Source organism: Cyphellophora europaea (genome assembly GCF_000365145.1).
Source record: "Cyphellophora europaea CBS 101466 unplaced genomic scaffold supercont1.3, whole genome shotgun sequence".
In the NCBI taxonomy this organism is placed as follows: Eukaryota; Fungi; Ascomycota; class Eurotiomycetes; order Chaetothyriales; family Cyphellophoraceae; genus Cyphellophora; species Cyphellophora europaea.
In genome coordinates, this window is record NW_008481809.1 from 1,757,713 (window position 1) to 1,778,167 (window position 20,455).

A 20,455-nucleotide genomic window follows, 5' to 3' on the forward strand; every position below is an offset into this window, starting at 1 on the left:
CAAAGGTCTAGAGCTCTAGAAAGAACTACAGTGCTAAAGACAGAACAGGGAGCTAGCTCTAGCTCAGCTCAGAGCGACAAGCGCATAGTCACTCACATCGGCTGGATATGCCGGCAATTAGCCGAGCTGCCAAGACAAGGCAACAAGGCGTCCAGATATATTGTGGCAGTGATTGCGCGTGAATGTGAATCACTGCCGTTTCATGAAAATAGCATGATAAATCTTTGCTCTTATAAATGCCACGTGGTAATGCTCTGTGGTAGCCTATCCCAGAATGAGTACTCGGTATTGGAGGACAGCAGCGCTACAGTATGCATGCTAACGATAGGGTGATTTTGCGCATTGAGAAGCCACGATCGGGTATACGCCTCATGGAACGTGGTTTCTGCTCTAGCAGTGGTGCTTGAGAGCTTCAAATTCCGCTTGTTCGCGGCATCTTCGGCAGACGAGACCCTCGTATTCGAGCCAGCCGCCCATTCCAGCCAGTCTGAAACTCTTTCAAGGCACTGATGTCCGCTGCCTGCGCTTGAAAGGTGGGGTAGGCAACCTTTATTGGCTTGGCACTCCTAGGGCTACTCCTTCTCCCACAATATGCAAGCCGAACAGATAGAATCGTACAACATTATCACCAACACCATCCTCAACCACCACCTAACCATCTTCAAACCATCAATAAACCATCAAGCTACAGATGTTGCAAGCGTGCTACCTCTGTAGGGCCTTTAGGTAGGTCTTTGCATTCCTTTCAAGCCCATTCTCTGCTTCTAAAAGCATAGCTAACTGCGTCGAAGGTGGGCCTTCCGCTCAAGCTCCTTTTCATGGAGGTGCTCAACAGACCTGGTCAACGCGGTAACCATGGTGTACGTTTCGCACTGGTCACCGCATTGATGATGCCGTACGCTTCGCACTGTCGCCAGTGAGCCTGCATGCTCCACTGCTGGCGGCAGTGTGGCCAAAACGCTCGATCCTTCAGCAGAGCCTTTTGTCTTGAGAACATCTTCGCACTCCCCTTGGCTCAATCCAATTCACGAGTTTGGGGTCCAACCGCCTCCAGTAGCCATTGACGTTGCTGTCCTTGATGTAAGTAGACAGTGGCCATTCTGAGTGCTTGCTGACTGGGGTAAGGACGGAGCCAACAGCGATGATCATGAACCTCGGAACAGGTCACCTCAAACGAAGAAGCACCGCCCCCTGCCATACGCGTTGCAACCTCGAAGTAGTCAGTGGCCCCGGAATCCTGATGAACCATTTCTCGAATTTCCTTCTGTGGCAGTTAGTCGCAATCAAGCATCCTCGTATGTTGCAATTTTGCATCCAGACCATGTGTTGACGATTTTCGCAGACTGATATACCATCTTCATCGATATATATTTCGTTAGTGCGGCACATCGATGACTGGCCCGTACGCCTCAGAGGCTTTCGGCCCATGTTGGGCAGTGTGGACGCTCAGACCATGAGTTCAGCAAGAGGATCTTGACGAAGTCCAACGACTTGGTACGTTCTGTTTCTCGCGGTCACAAACAAACCTGCTAATATGCAATCGTTGGTCGCAGTCCGCCACTCCTGTGGGTCACAGGATGCATCCCCATTCCTGCTCACCATCTTCGAGGACCTCTTGAGAGCGGCCAGATGAAACGATGTAGCAAACAAGCTCGTCGTCCCCCATGGCGTGTGCTTGAGAAACATCATCGAACACTTTCTTTACTTTCCCGAGTCGCTGCGACATTGCTTGATTGATTGATTGACTGATGAGAGGTTAGCAGAACTTTCCAAGAGACGCGCTCCTGGGCAGACTGGTCGCTGGAAGGGGATGGCCAATCCGCATCCCTTTGATGACCGCATCGAAATGCCATGGACCGCGAGTATTTCAGCCGCAGCCCCTTCACCGACGTCGACAGCGTTCTGCAAGCGTACTACCAAAAGAATACGTGGCTGTCTCTGAAACGATCGATAATAACGAAGCAATAGCAGACAAACAGTGCATATGAATGTGACTTCCTGATACAAGAAGATAGTTACATCCATGTTCAATGCGATAATGGCTCCAAACGAACGAACCGCATCCATCAGACCAGCTGCCATGACAACTCGGAACTGAAACGCCCTTCACGATCAAGCTACTTACCGAGCCCCAGACAATGATGGAATCAAACTGAACATCCTCGATCTTGGCTGGTATTTGTCAAGTAGGCAGCCCTCTCTGTCAGCAGTCAGTGAATTTTACCTCGGCGACTCAGAACATCTCTGTGGCGGGAGGTTTCAATCTTCTATGTCCCATTTCTCGGCGCCGAAAGCAATCTGGCGCAAGCACTCCATCCGAGCTGCGAGTTCCGGGCCGCCAGGTTTTATCAGAGTGTAAAAATCTCATTTTCATCATTCTTTTGACCCTGGCGACAGTGGCAGATACAACCGCTGGAGAGCGTGGCGACCAGGCACGTCTTTCAAACTCTCGTACAGGTTATGCGGTTTGAATTCCTTCGACGACACTTTATTTTGTTTGAAGCAAAAGTTTCCTGCTCTTGGTGTGTATCTCGAGGTCCCATCACTTCGATGTCACTAGCTTTGATAATCCCGGCGGGTAGCACTATTCATTTCATAGACGAGGCTATGGCTTGGCAGGGGTCGGCGACGAGATCTTCAGACCCTTCGTGACTCGCTCCTTCTTAGAAGAGCGCCGTCTAGGGCAGCCTCGAACTTTGAAGCATGAACCATTCTAGGGTGAAGAAGGAGCGATGACCGAGACCAGTGTGCGAGGTAAGGTCGATTGCTGAAATGACGCCTATCTGTCGCTCCCGAACTTTTGTGCTGTGATCACCATTCATCTCTAGACACTTAATCCGTACCCATTCGTCCTCATCTCTCATCGCTCAATCTCAATCATACTGCTGCTTTGAGATTACTGGCGTGTCGAGTCACAAACTGGGCACTCTCTAACCTTCATTGCACTAGGCCAGCTCATTGCCACCGGGATACCCTACCGTGCACTCAGTGACCGCGGTGTATTTGCTTACTGCTCTTATAACATCCGCGCTCCAGCCAATATTAGTTGTCAGAACTCTTGGGCAGTCATGTGCTTGGCATCGCCTTGTTATTTCCACAAAGCTTTGACAACGAACGTGGTGCTGAGTTCAAACAATAAGGCAGGCTGACTGTCCCTCCTCACACGCTCTCAGGCAGATCAAGCCATGAACCGCCTGTCCTGTGCCCAAGGAACAAGCAACGCTGTCTCATACTGTGATAGTAGTGAATTGTGACTGTTGGCTCCGTCACCCTCTCAAACATTGGGGCGTTCTCAATTCAAAGTATGTTCTCCTAACTTTGAAACACAACACTCCGGGATTTTTTGGTGTTCTTACATTCTGTGTGCACTTTTGTGACAACTTCGATACTTGACATCTCATTCTTTCGACGAAGAACAGGCAGCGTCGCATGTTTGCTTCGCTGCCTCGAGTACAAGACTTGCCGCCTGCATCCCGACCAACCCGCATACGCTTTCAGACATCATCTCTTTGTTTGCGATTATGTCGACAGAAATCGCTTCGTCTTCGCACGATTCTACGACAAGTGACATCCTAAACCCGTGGATTCCAGAGCAACATGCATTCTTGTTGCAACTGAAGTCTACAGACCATGTCATCGATGGCCCTTTCGGCTATCAACTAGTGCACGGAGACCCAGAAATCGATGGCTTTCTCCACGAGAAGCTCGAGAAGAATCCGCTTGCTGCAATCGCCAACTATCATGTGAACCCAACTCCTGGACTGGTGTTCATCCCTTCGGCTTCATCATCGGGCTATCTGGTTAACGGCTTGCGGATCGAGAGTAACCAGTACGTCAGTCACCCCGACCATTCCCCGAAACGCTGGCTCCGCTACGGCTGCTACGGCTTCCTCGAGGTCACAGCTGAGCTAATGACAAGCATCTGTCCCTGCGATCTCGCGGGCCGCTCGTGCGTCTGGGACGAAGTCTGGACTTGGGACGCCGAAGCAAGGAAATGGCGTGGCGGCTGTCCCATGATTCGACTTTGTGAGCGTCTCCAGGCAGTACCGCAACCTGCAGCGCCAGCTCTCTCCCCCTTCCAGTATGCACTTCATGTCGACGAAGTTGCTCACGACGCTCTCATGTGCATGCAGGCTGGCGATGCCGAGACCACAGCGCTTTTCACTCCTCACACGACTGACGACCAGTCCCCGCCCCTCCTCGGCTCGTTTGAGGGTAATGACTGGCCGGTCCTCGTTCCATCTCCTTTGCCCGCAACGCATGGTGACCATATCTTCACATGCAACCACGTGCACGGCGTGCGACGTAGCTGCTATTCTCTCCGAAGACGCAACAACATTTGCAGTGCGACTGCGCGAGGTTGGGTCTGTAAGCATGGCCACGACTTCAAGAAGTGGAGGATCAGAAGCGCACAGTACGAAGAGGAGCATGCGAAAGCCGCGCGAAGTCTAGTGACGGAGGGAAAGGCGATAAGAGTGCAGCGTAGGAAGGAGGAAGTGGAAGTCTGGTTGCATGTTGAGGGATACAGCGGCGCATCTGGGGTACCAGGTCGCTTTGTCATTGACGGGAAGTTTGAGGTGCGCGAGGCCTGGAACATAAAGCACACGTTGGGGTGGTGCGTGACTTGCAACCCGCCGCCACCGGAAGCTGTGCTAGGCGAGGACGGAGTGGGTGCCGGCAATGATGAGGATGACGAGATGAGGCAGCAGGAGGGTGTCCAGGAGACCGCGTCTGCAAGCCCTAGTTGGTCAGCGAGCGATACGACGTACCAGGACACGACCTACCGGAATGACGAAGTTGACAAGGACCTCTTGGCTGCATGGCGCAAGGTGTTGGTCAAAGAGAAGGAGAACGAGAAGAAAATCGAGTAGTGAGTCGACAGGCTTGCGAGATGAGAGGCAGCTAGGATATCATGAGTTGGGTTAGGGTGGGCCAGAACAGGATAGGATGCTCATCTCCGATGGTCATCAGAGGCATTGCCAGAAGCGTGCAAGGGCTCTCTCAGTAGCAGACTTGGTTGTGTGAATTCAAGAAAAGAAGTTGCGTTCAAGTTGCGTCTTCTATCTTCACATCGTCCCCATTCGCATGGGCGCCGTTCATAGCGTCATCCTGTGGGCCCTCGGCCAGCACCTTAACCTGTGGCCTTGATGTCGAGTCACCGACTCCAGGCATTCTCGCCTCCACCTCGCCATTCTCATTCACAAATTCGAAGCGGTACCTACTCAAATAGTGCGGTATGGCGCTTAGTTGCGGGCCGTACCTCGGCGAGTTGTCATACAGCTCAAACAGCGGCACGGCCAGCAGCTTCATATTCTTGGGCACGGACAGCAGCTTGCTGGGGGGCAGGTGGATGAGGTACAGCTTCTTCAGCTCCTTCGGGCGGGAGACGTGCGCGGGCAGGAAAGGGTAGAGGAAGGTCTCGTTGTTGGGGCGCCACCACTGTGCGAGACAGTCGCCGACGTGCCAGTCCAGGTCGCCCTCTTTGGGGTTCGTGGGCGCGAGGCGATCGTTGAGGCGGGCGGTGAAACCTTCGATCTCGTCGTCGTCGGGAAGCAGGTAGTCGCCGGGCAATTTGAAGAAGGCGTTGGCGATCTGCAGCATCAGCACGTGCGGGTGGTTGTGCTCGTGGCAGACCAGGATGGCCTCGCACGTGCGTCGCATGCCGTGCTGCTCATAGTGTTTCTCTAGGCGCTGCAGCCGCGCCAGCACCGAAGGGTCTTCCTCCGGCTGGGTTTCTTTGGTGCCGAAGGTGTAGTTGGAGAGGGGGTACAGGCGGATCGTGTCTGGCTGTCGGGCGGAAAAGGGAAGCGGGACGACGGGGCTGCGAGTGGGCGTGATCAGCGATGGGAAAATATTCTTCGGATTGTAGGTGTTGCTTTGGGGTGTAGCGAGAGGGTGGCTCACGGTTGCGAGGAGACGGTGGGGTCGACGAGCGTGGTCATCTTGTCGGAGGAAAGACGAGGGGCCGCAGTGCAAGGGTCACCCGTTTTGTTGGGTCAACAGGAGGGACCTTTTGCCTCCTCTTTGCTCTCCGTGTGAGCTTGAGCTGGCCGGCTATACGACGAGGAGGCTTGCGTCCAGTGGGCGCAGTCACAGCCACATCGCGTTTTGTGCAGCCGATTGGAGTGTCGTTCAGTCAAGCGAAACCCATGAACTCCGGCAGTGGCAAGGCTGCCAGGGGTCAGCCAATCGGAGCAGAGACAACCCTGGACCAATCGAGAGTTCGGCTTAGCCATCAGCAGTCTTGGCACGAGCAAGTTGAGCATGATATGACAGGTAAAGATCAGCCATCAGCCATCAGCCATCAGCCATCAGCAATCAGCCATCAGCACATCCTGCTACCGATCTGGAACGCGTTCCTGCATCTCTCGATGCTACAAAGAGGCCGCCAAGCTGTCTCTTGAGTTCGCAGATATGGTGTTGCTGCGCATTGGTCGCAACGTGGGCCGTCAGCCTACAGCAGCATCCCAGATGCGGCCTGGAGAATGTGCCGCGCTGCTACTGTTACTCAAGTAACTTCAAGCGCTGCTAAGCTTCATCATATCGAGCTTCCATCTGGGCATGTCCATCTCGGGTGTCGCACTAACCCGTACAAGCACAAGTACCCCTGAAGCATGGTCGTAACCAAGCCGCAGGCGAGAACAAGTCATTGCCTGGCTCCAGGGGTTGCTTATTCTGGCGAGGCTCCGCGCTGACTGCCCTGTCCGTACCCATGGTCCGAGCCACGATTGGCCATTGTGCAACACACCACAGTCCCACTACGAGAGCCACATCGTAAATGTGCTCGCCGGTATGACTTCTCTCTGCTGACCATCACATATCTTCTTCTGTCTTTTTGGTAGACACACAACATTCGTTCCTCGCACACTTACTCTCGTTTGCCTTGAGAAGGCGTCCATTCTTTACATACTCGCTACATGCCTACATTCGTTTCTGCTTTTTGAACACACACCTTTGAACGGGAGGACGGCACGTGTGGAGAATAAGTCTAACATGGGTCGATCATTGAATACATTTGCGGTTTTCGCATCGGCTTTGCAATTCGGACGTCTGGTCTCGGGGGCTGCAACTTGGCCTAGTACATATGATGAGTTGGAGGATATCAAAGGTTCGCATGACACCATGCGCCCTAAGTCCTGGCTGACAAAGGTAGTGCTCAATGAGGGATACAGAGCGCGGGGACTATCAGTTCCAGTCTCTCCTTGCGACTTTCAACGTACCACCAGTTTCGTGCCCGCCGCTGGGTTCATCAGGACCGCTTTCCACGATGTAGCCGGTCATGATTCTGCAACCGGTGTGGGCGGCCTCGACGCATCCATCGCTTTTGAACTCACCGGTGAACATGGAAAGGACAACGCTGGTCCTTTTGCAAACAACAGCCTCACGTTCCTTGCCCGTTACTACTCCGTCCAAGCTTCCATGGCTGACCTGATGGCTCTTGGTCTTTATACTTCTGTTCGCAGCTGTGGAGGACCCGACATCGCGACCAGGACTGGGCGCATAGATGCTCAAGAAGCTGGACCGTTTGGCGTTCCCAAGCCTAACGATACGCAACAAGGCTACAAGGATACATTTTCACGCATCGGCTTCAATCCACAAGAAATGATCAAGCTTGTAGCTTGTGGACACACTTTGGGAGGTGTACACCGTGAGCAATTTCCGCAGATTGCAACAAAGGAAAACATGTCGCCCTTCGATAGCACTGAGTCGAAATTTGACAACAGGGTTGCAGTGGAGTATGTTTCTAACACCACCAGAAATCCTCTGGTCACAGGACCAAACGACTCCTTTAGATCTGACAAAATCATTTTCACGATTGACCACGACAAGACCATCAAGCAGTTGACCGATGCCCAGACCTTCCAGAATGAGTGCAAAATCATAATGCAGAAGATGATTGATACTGTACCCGGAAGCGTCACGCTCTCGGAGCCTATCCAAGTCTACGATGTCAAGCCTGGATCGCTATCTTTGGCTCTGAGTGGCAATGGCACCATCGTATTCAATGGAGAGATCCGCGTCCGCACAACCCAAGGTCAGGTCGCGAATGTGTCACTGGTCTACAAGAACCGTGACGGCATCAAAGGCAACAACACCATATCCACAGCTTTCGCCGGTACGGCCAACGGTCACGATGACAGCTTCGTGTTTTACAGCTTCAGTGCCAGCCTGCCCGCCAAGTCTTCCATCACGTCCTTCGACGTCATTGTCACGGGAGCTGATGGCTCGACCACGACCTACAACAACAATGGCAAGAGCTTTCCCGTACAGGACAACATTTTTGTGCAACTTCCAGACTGTAGCGTCAGCGCTACTACCCCGGCTGGCAAGGCGTCTGTCAATATTGTTGCGGCCGTGCGCGGCTCAGCAGCCTCGGTCACCCTGTCTGCCACTACGCACACCCAGCGCGATGTACCCATGCCACTTCTTTCCACCAACAAAGTCACGATGACGAAAGGGTCATCTGTTGGCGAGTACACCTACTATGAAGGCACCTTTGAAGTCGCTTCGCAGCAACTTGCTACGGCCACCTTCGATATATCAGCTGAGATTGACGGGAAGACTGTCGAAGACAAATTCCACCATGTCGCTGGTTTCGGCGGCAGCACTGGCCCTGATGGAGATAACAATGATGGTGGTGATGATGGCGGCAACGGCAACAGTGGCGGCGGCAGCGACTGGATCAACATTCCTGACCGTGGTAACACCGACGCCCCCGGCTCTAGCTCTGGCGCGATCCCAGATAAGCCTTACACACCCTCTCGACCCTGTGGTGAGCTCGAGGGCTGCGAAACACTCCCTTGGGTCCATGATCTTCCCATGCCCGGTCCAGACACGTTTGCCCCACCTGGATCTCCTAATGCCCCAGTCCACGGCAGCAGCTCTGGCTCCTATGGTGGAACTGGCGGTGATCGTTGGAATGGCGGGAAAGGTGGCGGTGGCAATGGCGGAAGTGGTGGCGGTCATGGCGCTGACGATGATGGCCAAGGCGGGAATGGTGGCAACGGTGGTATTTCTGGTGGCGGACACGTGCCGGTCGCACCCACATCTCCAGTTGGCCCCGTCGAGACTTCTGGAAGCTCGCCGCCGACCTCCCCTGTTACGCCATACACAGGTGCTGCCTCCAAGATTCGTGGGATTTCGAGCTTTTTCATCAGCATTACTGGCCTAGCCATCATGACCGTGTGAGAAGGAGTAGTCTCTCCTTACACAACGGGGTGGACCGTGAAATTATGGCATATTGGCATCCTTGTAATTTGGCTGTAGCATGTATTGTAGCAGTTCCGGCGCTTGTCGGTTTACTTCACACATAGACTTGCCTTCTGAATCTTGACGGACTCTGGGACGATACGTGTAGGCCCTTGTGTAAGATGCAACGTTCCCTGTATTCAGTGTGTCAAGGTCAAGCATTATCAGCTGCCAGCATAGCATTTTTATTCGAGCACTGAAGAGGTCGCCAACCTCCAGGCCATAACGGCCCTGAGTTGTTGAGCAAGACTATGTCAAGTAATGTCACAAGACAACTTCCTCGTCTAGGAGCTACAGCACGATATCTACCACGAGCGACTGGAGTGCTGGCTGCCTCGTGTGTACTCGTTCGTGGTGGTAGTTTTACGGGAATAGAGGGCTTAACTCCGGGGAGGAGGCTGAAGCGCTTTGACGCCGAGCGGAAGCTCGGATCACCTCCTATCTCGCTTCGTGTTCTCAACATTCCCTCGAGCTTCTGTTGTGATCTTCTCGACGCTTTGCAGCTGTGTCTGGAATGCACTCAGTCATGGAGATACTCCCACATGGCTGCATAAGCCAGCTCTAGGCGCTCTGGTCGTTCTGGAAATGGAAGACCGCCGGCAGGCACAAATCCGGAGAAAGCCGGTACCGATCTCGCCCATCTCACCTCCACCGCCGTACGAGTATACGGAATCACCAGTGAGCATATCAGCTGGTGGTCAAAGTGGATATGACTCCACCTCATTTGACGGATACATCCATGAACCGTCGGCACGGCCACAACAGTATCTCACTGTCGATGGTCACAGGCCACCACCACCAATCCACTCGCTTCGCACCACGAAGTCAAGCCCCAATCTGCAGCAGCCAACGAAGAAGGGCGAGGCTGCTCAGAAAGCAGGCAAAGCGGTAGCGACGGCCTTCGAAGAGGCACGCCACTTTGCTGGTGGCCTAGTGTCGCATCCATTCGAATCTACAAAGTATTACTCTATTCTTCGACACTCGCACGGCCTGGTGTTCTACAGTGGATCATACACCAGTATCGCCATCACCGTCTTCGCTGACCGTGATCTGCCGTCCGATCGATCGTTCTGGCTTCAACGGAAAGGCTGGTCAGGTAACACTGGTCTCAGGGCCGGTGTACTCTTCGGCACGCATGGAGCTTGGGTCAACGTTACGCCTTCAGTGATAGCGATGGCGGATCAAATCAAGCAGACTGATGAACGTGCCTGGCAGCGGGACATTAGCAAGTTTATCCGTAAAGCGCCCAAGAAACTCGGAAGTCACGTCCCACGCGAGACAGCAATACTGCGTATTCCATGTGACGCTGAAGATGGGTATCTTCGCATCGTCATGTGCAGCGGTGAGAATGGCAAGAAAACCCTATGTCCGAGTCCAGTGTTCAGACTTGCATCAACTTCAATGGAGAGTAGCTCGATGCGTGGTGCCTCGCTGAAAACCATGCCTCTTGAGGCTGCCGTCAAGATTGGCACCACTGTTGGCACACAAGTGGTCAATCGATTTGCAGGTCCATATATCACCACCGCGAAGACTTTCGTTGCCGGTGCGACGGCAAGCGTATATCAGCCAAACGTAACCCAAACTCTAGCAATACAGGAAGCATACGACAAGAGCGGCCTTTCAGATCGTCTGGATACGATGAATGCGCAGTACGACCAGCGGAGGGGAGTGCAGGACCCTCTGCTATCTACTGGCGGGTATGATATTGCTGCTCCACCAATTTTCGTTGGTGGCGATGACGGACCAACACCTCCATTTCCCCTCCGTTTCAAGGGAAAGGTCGTCCCTGGCCAAGGCTACTCCACTAGATTACTGGGCCTTCCATCCGCCAATCTATCGGGCGTGGACAGTGACATCACGCTCAAGCACAGCGGCATCTACTTTGGATATGCTGCAATAGGAATGAGCAGAAAGCTGCTAGATGAGCGTGGCCTCGATGATGACTGGCACAAAGCCATTATTTCCATCACTCCCCTACCTGGCTCGCAAGCCAACGTTGTCCAGAAGAAGAAAGTTGTAGTCAACATACTTGAAGATTTTGAAGATGCCAATTTCTATGATGCCAAGTTGTCGGTGATGCTGATGGGATTCCTTCGACCTGCGCCACCATTACATTTAGTACAGCAAGGGCCAGCTGAAGTCCAGATGATGAACTTTCGACAGGACATGGCAGTGACAGGGGCCAGTCTATCTCGGCCTGCTTGGGCAGCGGACATGACACTGGAGAGAGTGCGAACAGCATCCTCCAGCCGGTCTCTGACAGATCGCTACGTTGATGTGCGCCAGGGTGTACAGAACACGGTGGACAAAGTCCCGGTGCATTGGCTCGGCATCAGGACTGAAGGCCAGGGCACGCGTGACAGGTTTGTTGGCAGTGGAGGAATATCAATTCCTCGTTAACATCTATGACTTGGGCACTGTATATCATAATACATAATCAGGAATTAGACTACATCCTGAAAACAAATCGCCATGGTCGGGATATAACTTGTATGCAGCAGCCGCAATTCCATCTGCCTCCCCCAGTATTTTCTCCGTACATCAACTTGACAGACTATTCCGGTAGCCACCCATAGGCCCTTGATGTCGTCCTCGCAAAAGCCAAGTATTCACTGCCTGATGTAGCCTCGTTCGTTCGATATCTCAGCCTCGTCGCACAAAAGTCTGCCCCGCAATTGCAACCAACGGTCGAAAAGTTGTCGCGTTCACTCTCAATCCGTGACCAGCATCCAACATGGACATCGGAGAGGGCGGCGCGTGGCCCGTCGTGGCGGCTGACTATATCGACCGTGCCCTCACATTCTGGCATGAACACCGCATCTTCCTCGCAGGGTGTCTTGTGGCAACGATCATTACCCTCGGTGTGCTCCGCAGGCAGCGGGTTCCAAAGCATGTTCGGCAGGACTCGCCCTCGGCCGCGGAAAAAGCGTCGTGGTTATCTGAAGAGAAGTGGTCTGCGGAAGCCTCGAGAGGTACATTAGTGGCAGGAACATCGCGAGCAGCGACGAAGCCGACAGCCGCGCGGATCGTGGCTGGACGAAAACCAATACCAAGAGCCGGATCAGAGACGCAAAATGAGGAGTCGGCCCTGCAGCCACTGGTTTTCTTCTGCTCTCTTACGGGCACGGCCGAGCGTCTGTCCAAAGAAGTCGCTGCGAGCATTGAGATGTTGAGCCAGTCTAATGATTCTGTGCGCAAGCCTGTGGTTCTTGACCTAGCCTACGTTGACCTGGATGATTACTTCATTTCCGGACCTAAGAATGCTTCCGCAGAGAAGGCACTAAAATACTTCTACATTCTCCTCATCCCGTCCTACGACATCGATACCATCATCACGAACTTTCTCGCGCATCTAGACGAGACGCACAATGACTTCCGCATCGACACCTCTCCACTCTCGCCCCTCGCAGGTTACTCCGTCTTTGGCATCGGCGATAAAGAAGGATGGCCCAGCGAAGAAGAGGGGTTCTGCTCTCACGCCATCGACACTGACCGCTGGCTTGCCAAATTGACCGGCCGCAAGCGAGCGTACCCGCTTGGCCTGGGCGACGTCAAGAGCAATCTCGATCAGTGCCTTGGCGATTGGTGCTCAGGTCTCTCGAGTGCTCTGACAGATCTCACCTCTACCGGGTACCTCGGCGAGGGCGTGCCCGGTAGTGGCGATCCAGAAGAGTCCGATGTTGAAGACGCTGCTGAGTTTCCAGACAACAACCGCCGCAAACGCCAAAAGACGTCTCGAAAGGCAACCACTACCGACCTCGAAGATGTGGGCGGGAGATCGAATTCCAACAGCGCTTCTGGCACATCCACCCCTCTCACCATAGACTTCACCACCTACTCTTCAGCCAACGGTCCGACCACACAATCGCAAGCCCTGAAGGCAATGGTCCCCAAAGAATCCCCAACGTACGCTGCCCTCACTAAACAAGGCTACACCATCGTCGGCACGCACAGCGGCGTCAAGATCTGCCGGTGGACGAAGTCTGCGCTCCGCGGTCGTGGCAGCTGCTACAAGAACTCGTTTTACGGCATCGCCTCACATCTCTGCATGGAGACGACACCCTCTCTCTCCTGCTCCAACAAGTGCGTCTTCTGCTGGCGGCACGGCACCAACCCCGTCGCCACCACCTGGCGCTGGGAAGTCGACGACCCCCACGCCATCTTCACCGGCGCCCTCGAAGGCCACTACAAGAAAATAAAAATGATGCGCGGCGTGCCCGGCGTCCGCGCCGAACGCTTCGCCGAAGCAATGCGCGTGCGTCACTGCGCCCTCAGCCTGGTCGGCGAACCCATCTTCTACCCGCGAATCAACGAGTTCGTGGACCTGCTGCATGGCGACCGCATCAGCAGCTTCCTCGTCTGCAACGCACAGCATCCGGCGCAACTACGTGCTCTCAAGCGCGTCACGCAGCTCTACGTCAGCATCGACGCCTCCAACCGCGAGAGTCTGCGCCGCATCGACCGGCCCCTGCACCGCGACTTCTGGGAGCGGTTCGTCGCCTGCCTGGATATCCTGCGCGAGAGGCGCTTCGAGCAGCGCACCGTCTTCCGCCTCACGCTCGTCAAGGGCTTCAACGTTGAGGAGGAGGTTGAAGGGTATGCGGACCTCGTGGCCAGGGGCTTGCCCTGCTTCGTCGAGATAAAGGGCGTCACGTACTGCGGCACCAGTAGCGCGGCAGGCGCTGGGTTGACCATGCAGAACGTGCCCTTCTACGAGGAGGTCGTGGCGTTTGCGGAGGCGTTGGATCGTGCCTTGCTGAAGAGGGGGCTGGCATACGGCATTGCGGCTGAGCATGCGCACAGCTGTTGTATTCTGTTGGCGAGCCGTCGCTTCGAGGTGAATGGGCGGTGGAACACGGTCATCGACTATGATAGGTTCTTTAAGTTGTTGGAGGCTGGAGAAGATTTCAAGCCGGAGGACTACTGTAGCGAGACGGCCGAGTGGGCACTCTGGGGCAATGGAGGCTTTGATCCCAGGGACGAGCGGGTGGATCGGAAGGGCAGACCCAAGGAAGTCAAGGCTAAGGAGGTGCTGGGTGAGGAGAGTGTCAAGCCCAAGAAGCAGCCACAGGCTAGCATCGACTTCTGAATAATGTCGTCTACCCATCAACAAGTTCCACACACCAAACTCTCCCCCCACTTACTCTGAACACACCCAGCTCTCCACCCTCCTCGGATCCGCCCCCTCGTGCACCAACGCCGCCCTGCCCGGATACGGACACGCTTTCCTCCTCGCCAGCACCTGGCCCTCCACATCATCACCCTCCCACTTCGTCGTGACCAGAAACTCCGGCTTCACGCCCTCTTCCACCCACCGCACCAGCGCCAGCACCGCATCATGCTCCGCATCCTCCTGACCCGGCACGCTGTGGACCCCCTCGCCCAGATAGGCCGGCATGCTCCCCGCCCCGCCAATATACCAGGGCGCCTCGCCCGCCCCGCCGCTACAGTGCAGCAACCCGGGCACAAAGAACAGGCGGTAAAAGTCGTCGACATCGTACGCGACCCCCTCCTGCGCCGCCGCCGCGACGACGCTCATGCCGGCGACCATCATCTCGTAGAATGTCCGACTCGACGCCCACGGAATCAGCGTATCCGCCAGACCGTGGTAGTGCAGCAACTTGGCGCCGCGCGCCGCAAACTCCCTTGTGGCGGCGAAGTGCTCGGGGATGCCGCGGCGGTCGCCTGTGGCCTCGCGGTCGAGCACGATGCTGTAGTTGAAGGAGCGCCAGTCCCACGTGGGGTCCTGTAGGCCGAGGTAGGCGAGGCTGCTGGTGCCGAGGATGAGGGGCGCGTCGGCGGGGAGGAAGCGCGGCCAGTCGGCTTCGGTGCCGGGGGAGAGGGGGTGGTAGAAGAGGGGGTTGGCGATGGTGGAGTGGTGGCCGTAGAGGAGGTGGAGGGTGTTGAGCTGCGGGGCGGTGAGGCAGGCGCTGCTGGAGGTGTTCTGGTTGGGGTTGCACAGTAGGGTCTCGGGGCGGAAGTGGCAGGCTTGGGGGTCGGAGATGACGCCGTCGGTGACGCCGTCGACGGGGTCGCATTGTCGGAGGGCTTCGGCTTCGATGAGTGGGTAGAGCGTGGGTGGGATGTGGTGGTCCGATGTGTTGGGCAGGTTGAGGCTGCCCATCTGCACCATGTAGGCGGCGATCTTGTTGGACTCCCAGGCCGGTGCACCGGCGAGGATGCCGTCGAAGTCTTCGGGATAGAGCTGCATTTCGAGCAGGCCCTGGCGCCCGCCGGTCGAGCAGCCGTTGTAGTAGCTGTAGCTGATGTTGTGGCCGTAGTGAGCTTTGACGATGGCTTTTGCCTCGCTGACACTGCCATGCATCGCGCGGTATTGCCAGTCGGTGATAGTCTCTGGGCCATTCAAGACAAAGCGTCCGTCAATGGAGGTTCCGTTGTGGCCGGTGTCCGTGGACATGACTGCAAAGCCATAGCGCGCCATGATGCCCATGGCCGGCCAGTTGATGCCTCCTGCGAGTCCACCATTGCCAACCGCAGAGAAGCGACCATTCCAGTCTTCGGGGAGGAACAGGCCGAAGCGGAATGAAGAGGATGGAGAGCTAGTGACGTTGATTGTCACGGCGCAGAGAGCTGGCAGGGCGCTGGCGTTGCCGGGATATGCTATCTCGGTAGGGTCGCCGAATGTGCCATCGTCGGGCACGCTTATGGCGGATAATGCTGTCGCCCCTTCCGGTAGTATGGCCTGGAAAACATCAATGGAGCATGTCTGTGCTTTGACTGCAGTCAGGGAGGCAACGGCTGCGATCAGAATGCACGCCTTTGAGAACATTTTGACGCGGGAGGCGGAAAAAGTGCTTGGACACGGGCAGCTCCTACTTCAAGGTTGGCAGATCTCTTGAGCTCCTGGGTAGAAGCTCGTGACTCTGACGAGGACGCCACGTGCCCATTAAATGTATCATATTTGGATCAGTCAGTTCACAGCTCCGGCTCGAGGTTACCTCGGCTCCACGCCAGGATAGCATGTTTCTTGGTCCACGCCGACTCGGACTCTCAAGATGGTTGAACAAGAGTACAAATTCGCACGGCTAGCAACCTGGACAAGGGTTGTTGGGAGCAAAGATGCGGGGAAGTCGGGGGAGAGTGGAGGTTGCCCGTGGGACGGCGGCCTTGGCAGTGACCAGGAGGGGTTATTGTCCGGGCCACATTCGTCTATAGGTCTGGATGTACTGCATGAGATAGTCATGAAGGTCATGGAACCAAACAGGGTTGCGACCAAAGGCTGAGCGAAGGGAGTGCAGAGCTGTTGCGTCAAATTTTAAAACGGCCAAAGCCATATTGCCAAGACTCTCCTCTCCGCTGGACAGAGAAGCTCTTCCGTACAAAGCCAATGCAGGTCCCAGTGTCCTCTTCCAAGTCTGAGGGAAGAGGCTATGGGCGAAGTCTCGTCTCTGTCGAGCGAATGCACGCCCTCTCAACCCCAAGAGTCTGCTTCCGCCTTCTTCCCATTTCAACCATCTTTCCTATGCTCTAGAGCCTCGCCTTTCCGGCTTTCAATCTCTCTTCTGCCTCCTTGTTCAGTCTAACGTAGCCTTCTCCTTCCTTCTCAATCCAGTACATTCTGTCACTGGTTCCGAGGGGCAATGAGAAACCTGTGGGGTACGTCAGCAAGAAAAGTGATCTGACCAAGGATGCGAGAGCGGATGATGTGTGCCGATATGAGACGGTTAGGGGCAAAACCTTACCGTCCTGTCTTAACCCGGTCTTCAGTTTTTTCATGATCAGAGACACCCGATCTGCTCCTGTGTCGCTCTTAAGGTCTGGACGGTCGGTGCTGACGAGCACGCGGAGGAAGCGCGGTACAGCATACACGGGCAAAGCATTCGCGTTGGTCGTTAGCCATTTCTCCAGCTCGGGAACTACTTCGCATTCCAACGCATCCGGGCCGTCTATGCTTTTACGGCCTTCGGTGCCGCTGAATGTGAGTGCGGCACAGCCTAATTGACCATCATAGCCGTAGCGATTCATGGGAATCGCATAGACGTTCACGGAAGCGATTTTGGGGTGGCGACTGAAGCAGGCCTCGACTTCTGTCGTCGAGATGTTGTGACCTTTCGCACGGTAGGTGTCGCCGAGTCGATCGTGGAAGGATACGTAGCCTTCTGCGTCCTGTAGCAGCGAGGAAATGTCAGTTTGATATTGCTGAAAACTGCCTCCGGGCAGTGCGTAATCGACTGTGCTAGCCGGAAATGAACCAGTGTGGGTGCCCTGCTTACCATTGCCAGCGCATCTCCTAAGCGATAGAATTGGTCTCCAGTCTCGAATACATCCCGCAGCATCTTCTTTTCCGTCGCCTCCACGCCACCCTCGCCAACATAATCGTGTCTTCGCTGTACGGGAGGAACAATGCGACTAATAGACTCGCCTATCTCACCGGGGTCGGTGGTCATACAAAAGCCAGTTTTCGGATCGCAAAGAATATCTCCCGTCTCAAGATCCGTGCGCACAATGTAAAAGGTACGTTGGCCAAACCACGAACTGCGCATGAGTGGACCCCAGTGAGCGATCTTGCCGACACCTCGGTCCCCTTTGTTCGAGTTCACCAGCGATACCGTGGCTTCGCTGGCTGAGTAGTACTCGACAATCCACGGGATCCCGAAGCGGTTCCTCACACCTTGCCATACAGACGCCGAGAGGCCCAGCCCGAACGCCAAATCGACTCCGTGGTTCTTCTCGTTCGGAAAGCGCGGATCGGGAGGCGATTGGACCAAGTATCGCAGCATTTCTCCAATGTACAAGATTGCATTTGCCTGCGATCGGCGGACATCGGCCCAGAACTCGCTACGGGAAAAGCGGCGCGCAAGGATTATGGTGCCGGAGACTGCGTGCGTTGGCGGAAGGGCGGCAAACCTTCATATGAAAATAGAGCACGGTGTCAGCATGGCATAGTAGAGCTCCTGTGAGATACAGCCGAGGCCAATATCTTTGCCTGGCAGCTATGGAGGGGGACGACTTACGAAGCAGTGCCGTGAAACATGGGGAGACAAACATAGAACCGGCGGCTCTGGTTGTACATGTTTGGATATCTTCCTGGGCATGTTGATCCAAGGCTGTACGCTGCCGGCCAGTTCAACGCTTTCGGAAGACCAGTTGTTCCTGATGTGAAGAGGTATTGAGATGCATCCGTTGCGCGCACCTGTGGTCTGGAGGACTTAGGGAAATCTCCCATCTCGGGGACGACCGGTCGCAGACTGTCATGTCGTACGACTATGGTTCCATTCCGAGAGGACCACTGCGGTAGGGAGGGATACGTGTTGTAATCGTATAAAATCACACGTTTCAGCCACGGACATGAGGGATCAGCCGAAAAGTCTGTGGTACCCTCCGCTAGGTCAAATGCCTGTGACACTATCCCCGACAGCTCGAAGGTGGTTATGATAAACTCAGCCTCCGAGACCTTCAGACAATGCTTGATATGGTGGCCCGTAATGGACGTGTTAATGGGAGCCGGAATCGCACCAAGCTTGTAAAGCGCCCACCAGGTGAAGATGAATTCAGGAGAGTTATTGATGAACAAGCCCACTACTGTTCTGTTCCGCACTCCCAAAGACTGCAGAGCTTCGGCCCATCGACCAATTTCCTCTCGAAGACGCCGGTATGTCCAGCTACGTCCTTCGAATACAAGCGCCTCCTGCTCAGTGTGGTGATTGGATTCGTAGGTATTGTGAAGGACGTGATAGAAGGACCAGTCATCTTCGCCGCGGATCTCAGAAAGATGTCGCATGTATTGCTCCATTCTCCGGGCCCCTCTGATTTGAGCTATGTCACTGCGTATAGAGTGCTTGGCATCCAGGTACATGCCGGCTAGCCCTGTGGCCGCCGCGGCGCAGGCAATGAGTGCCATGGCTGATGACAGCCCGGTCACAGGATAGAGTTTGCTTGTAGGAACTTGGTAGGCTCTAATGAATTTGCTGTGGAGGATGTCACATATTTCCAACGCTTTCGACCGTAGGCGGGAGCATAGGTTAGTTGGGTATACGGGGGAGGGGGATCAGGCGTGGGGTGTTTTGGAGAACCCTAGATCCGGCCGAATCCTGCCTCGGTCTACTAATGTAGTGAAATCCATACTGAGTAGTCTGGTATTTCATCTGCGATAAGACATGGGAATTGTAGGATCCTCCGATGAGCTCAGCTGATTTGGAAGAAGGCTGTGACTCAGTCGTCTAGGCTCACGTTGTTTGATATGTCCCGATGCACGTTTATGACGACGGTCCGCTGCTCAAGAGCTCTCATGGGTCCCATCTGGCGGATTTAGTACATCTTAGGCCTCTGTGAGACTGTTCGAACATGACTAAGGCCTGGGTTTGGCGGTAGTTGCCTGATCGAAGGGATGTGGAAAGCAGCAATTACGGTGGAGCAGATATCCTGCACATGCAGATGCCCTGCGCCGCCGTAGCAGTACAACCTCAATTCATGTTCGACCTTTCTGAGCTTCACTGCGTCCTGGGTTTCTCTCCCAAAGTAAGCTTACTGTGCAGAATGTACGCCTCTTCCCAACCCAAGCGGCCTCAGGTTACAGAACCAAGAAATCGTAGCCCGAGCCGGCGACTGCAAACCAGCATGGGCTCTCGTGTTCACGTGCAATCTTCTTCGACGCAGTCTACTTCGACACAATCTGATAGCAGCCGCAGTCATGCAATGTCGCAGTCATCTGCCGCGGATGTGAACTCGAAAAGTGTTGAGCGGAGCTAGCACAATTATTCTAGCCCACCCAGCTGCCCAGGTTTATAGCCTAATCTTAAGTTAGGATATTAGTACCACTCCAGCCCGGGGCCGGGTACAACAAGCTACCAGGTAGCCTTTCTCCGATATTCAGAACAACGCTTCGCCATTCTGAAGGCGCCACGGAACGTAGCACGATGCTTCCGTCTACGATGATCCGGTACGGTTTTCACAGCTGCTGCACGAGCCTTGTACGACATTGGATCACTCTCACCGGCTGCCTGCTATGTATCACGAGACTATGCTTCAGCTCGGCGTCACTTCCGGTCCTTAAATGTATTTTCCGTGGTACGGTGTGTTCAATGCATCGCGAGCGAAGCCCGCCTCGTACATGGTGGGATTGGCTACCGAAATGAGCTAGTTGGTTAGGGAGTGTCCCACAGATCATCCGTGGCTCCCTCAGCGGATTCTGGTTGGGAGCGGAACATATCGATTACCCGTCCGCAAATGTTACACATACTCAATC

At 54.8% G+C, this 20,455-nt stretch overlaps 7 protein-coding genes across 7 annotated transcripts; 4 read left to right on the top strand and 3 right to left on the bottom strand.

The window, feature by feature from the left end:
- Window positions 1-3,521: 3,521 nt before the first annotated feature.
- Window positions 3,522-4,871, top strand: HMPREF1541_03564 (uncharacterized protein; the record flags this gene model as incomplete). Its single annotated transcript, XM_008717915.1, has 1 exon — window positions 3,522-4,871. One exon carries the CDS (start codon window positions 3,522-3,524, stop codon window positions 4,869-4,871), a length of 1,350 nt encoding a protein of 449 aa, XP_008716137.1.
- Window positions 4,872-5,046: 175 nt separating this feature from the next.
- Window positions 5,047-5,942, bottom strand: HMPREF1541_03565 (uncharacterized protein; the record flags this gene model as incomplete). The annotated part of the gene is made up of 2 exons (XM_008717916.1): window positions 5,047-5,875; window positions 5,905-5,942. The coding sequence occupies 2 exons, from the start codon at window positions 5,940-5,942 to the stop codon at window positions 5,047-5,049; spliced, it is 867 nt and encodes a 288-aa protein (XP_008716138.1).
- A 1,180-nt stretch (window positions 5,943-7,122) lies between these two features.
- HMPREF1541_03566 (uncharacterized protein) lies at window positions 7,123-9,189 on the top strand (the record flags this gene model as incomplete). The annotated part of the gene is made up of 1 exon (XM_008717917.1): window positions 7,123-9,189. One exon carries the CDS (start codon window positions 7,123-7,125, stop codon window positions 9,187-9,189), a length of 2,067 nt encoding a protein of 688 aa, XP_008716139.1.
- Window positions 9,190-9,834: 645 nt separating this feature from the next.
- Window positions 9,835-11,649, top strand: HMPREF1541_03567 (uncharacterized protein; the record flags this gene model as incomplete). Its single annotated transcript, XM_008717918.1, has 1 exon — window positions 9,835-11,649. The coding sequence occupies one exon, from the start codon at window positions 9,835-9,837 to the stop codon at window positions 11,647-11,649; it is 1,815 nt and encodes a 604-aa protein (XP_008716140.1).
- Window positions 11,650-11,983: 334 nt separating this feature from the next.
- Window positions 11,984-14,338, top strand: HMPREF1541_03568 (uncharacterized protein; the record flags this gene model as incomplete). Its single annotated transcript, XM_008717919.1, has 1 exon — window positions 11,984-14,338. One exon carries the CDS (start codon window positions 11,984-11,986, stop codon window positions 14,336-14,338), a length of 2,355 nt encoding a protein of 784 aa, XP_008716141.1.
- A 51-nt stretch (window positions 14,339-14,389) lies between these two features.
- Window positions 14,390-16,039, bottom strand: HMPREF1541_03569 (uncharacterized protein; the record flags this gene model as incomplete). The annotated part of the gene is made up of 1 exon (XM_008717920.1): window positions 14,390-16,039. One exon carries the CDS (start codon window positions 16,037-16,039, stop codon window positions 14,390-14,392), a length of 1,650 nt encoding a protein of 549 aa, XP_008716142.1.
- Window positions 16,040-16,737: 698 nt separating this feature from the next.
- HMPREF1541_03570 (uncharacterized protein) lies at window positions 16,738-19,111 on the bottom strand (the record flags this gene model as incomplete). The annotated part of the gene is made up of 4 exons (XM_008717921.1): window positions 16,738-16,859; window positions 16,953-17,376; window positions 17,484-18,117; window positions 18,225-19,111. 4 exons carry the CDS (start codon window positions 19,109-19,111, stop codon window positions 16,738-16,740), a joined length of 2,067 nt encoding a protein of 688 aa, XP_008716143.1.
- Window positions 19,112-20,455: the final 1,344 nt, after the last annotated feature.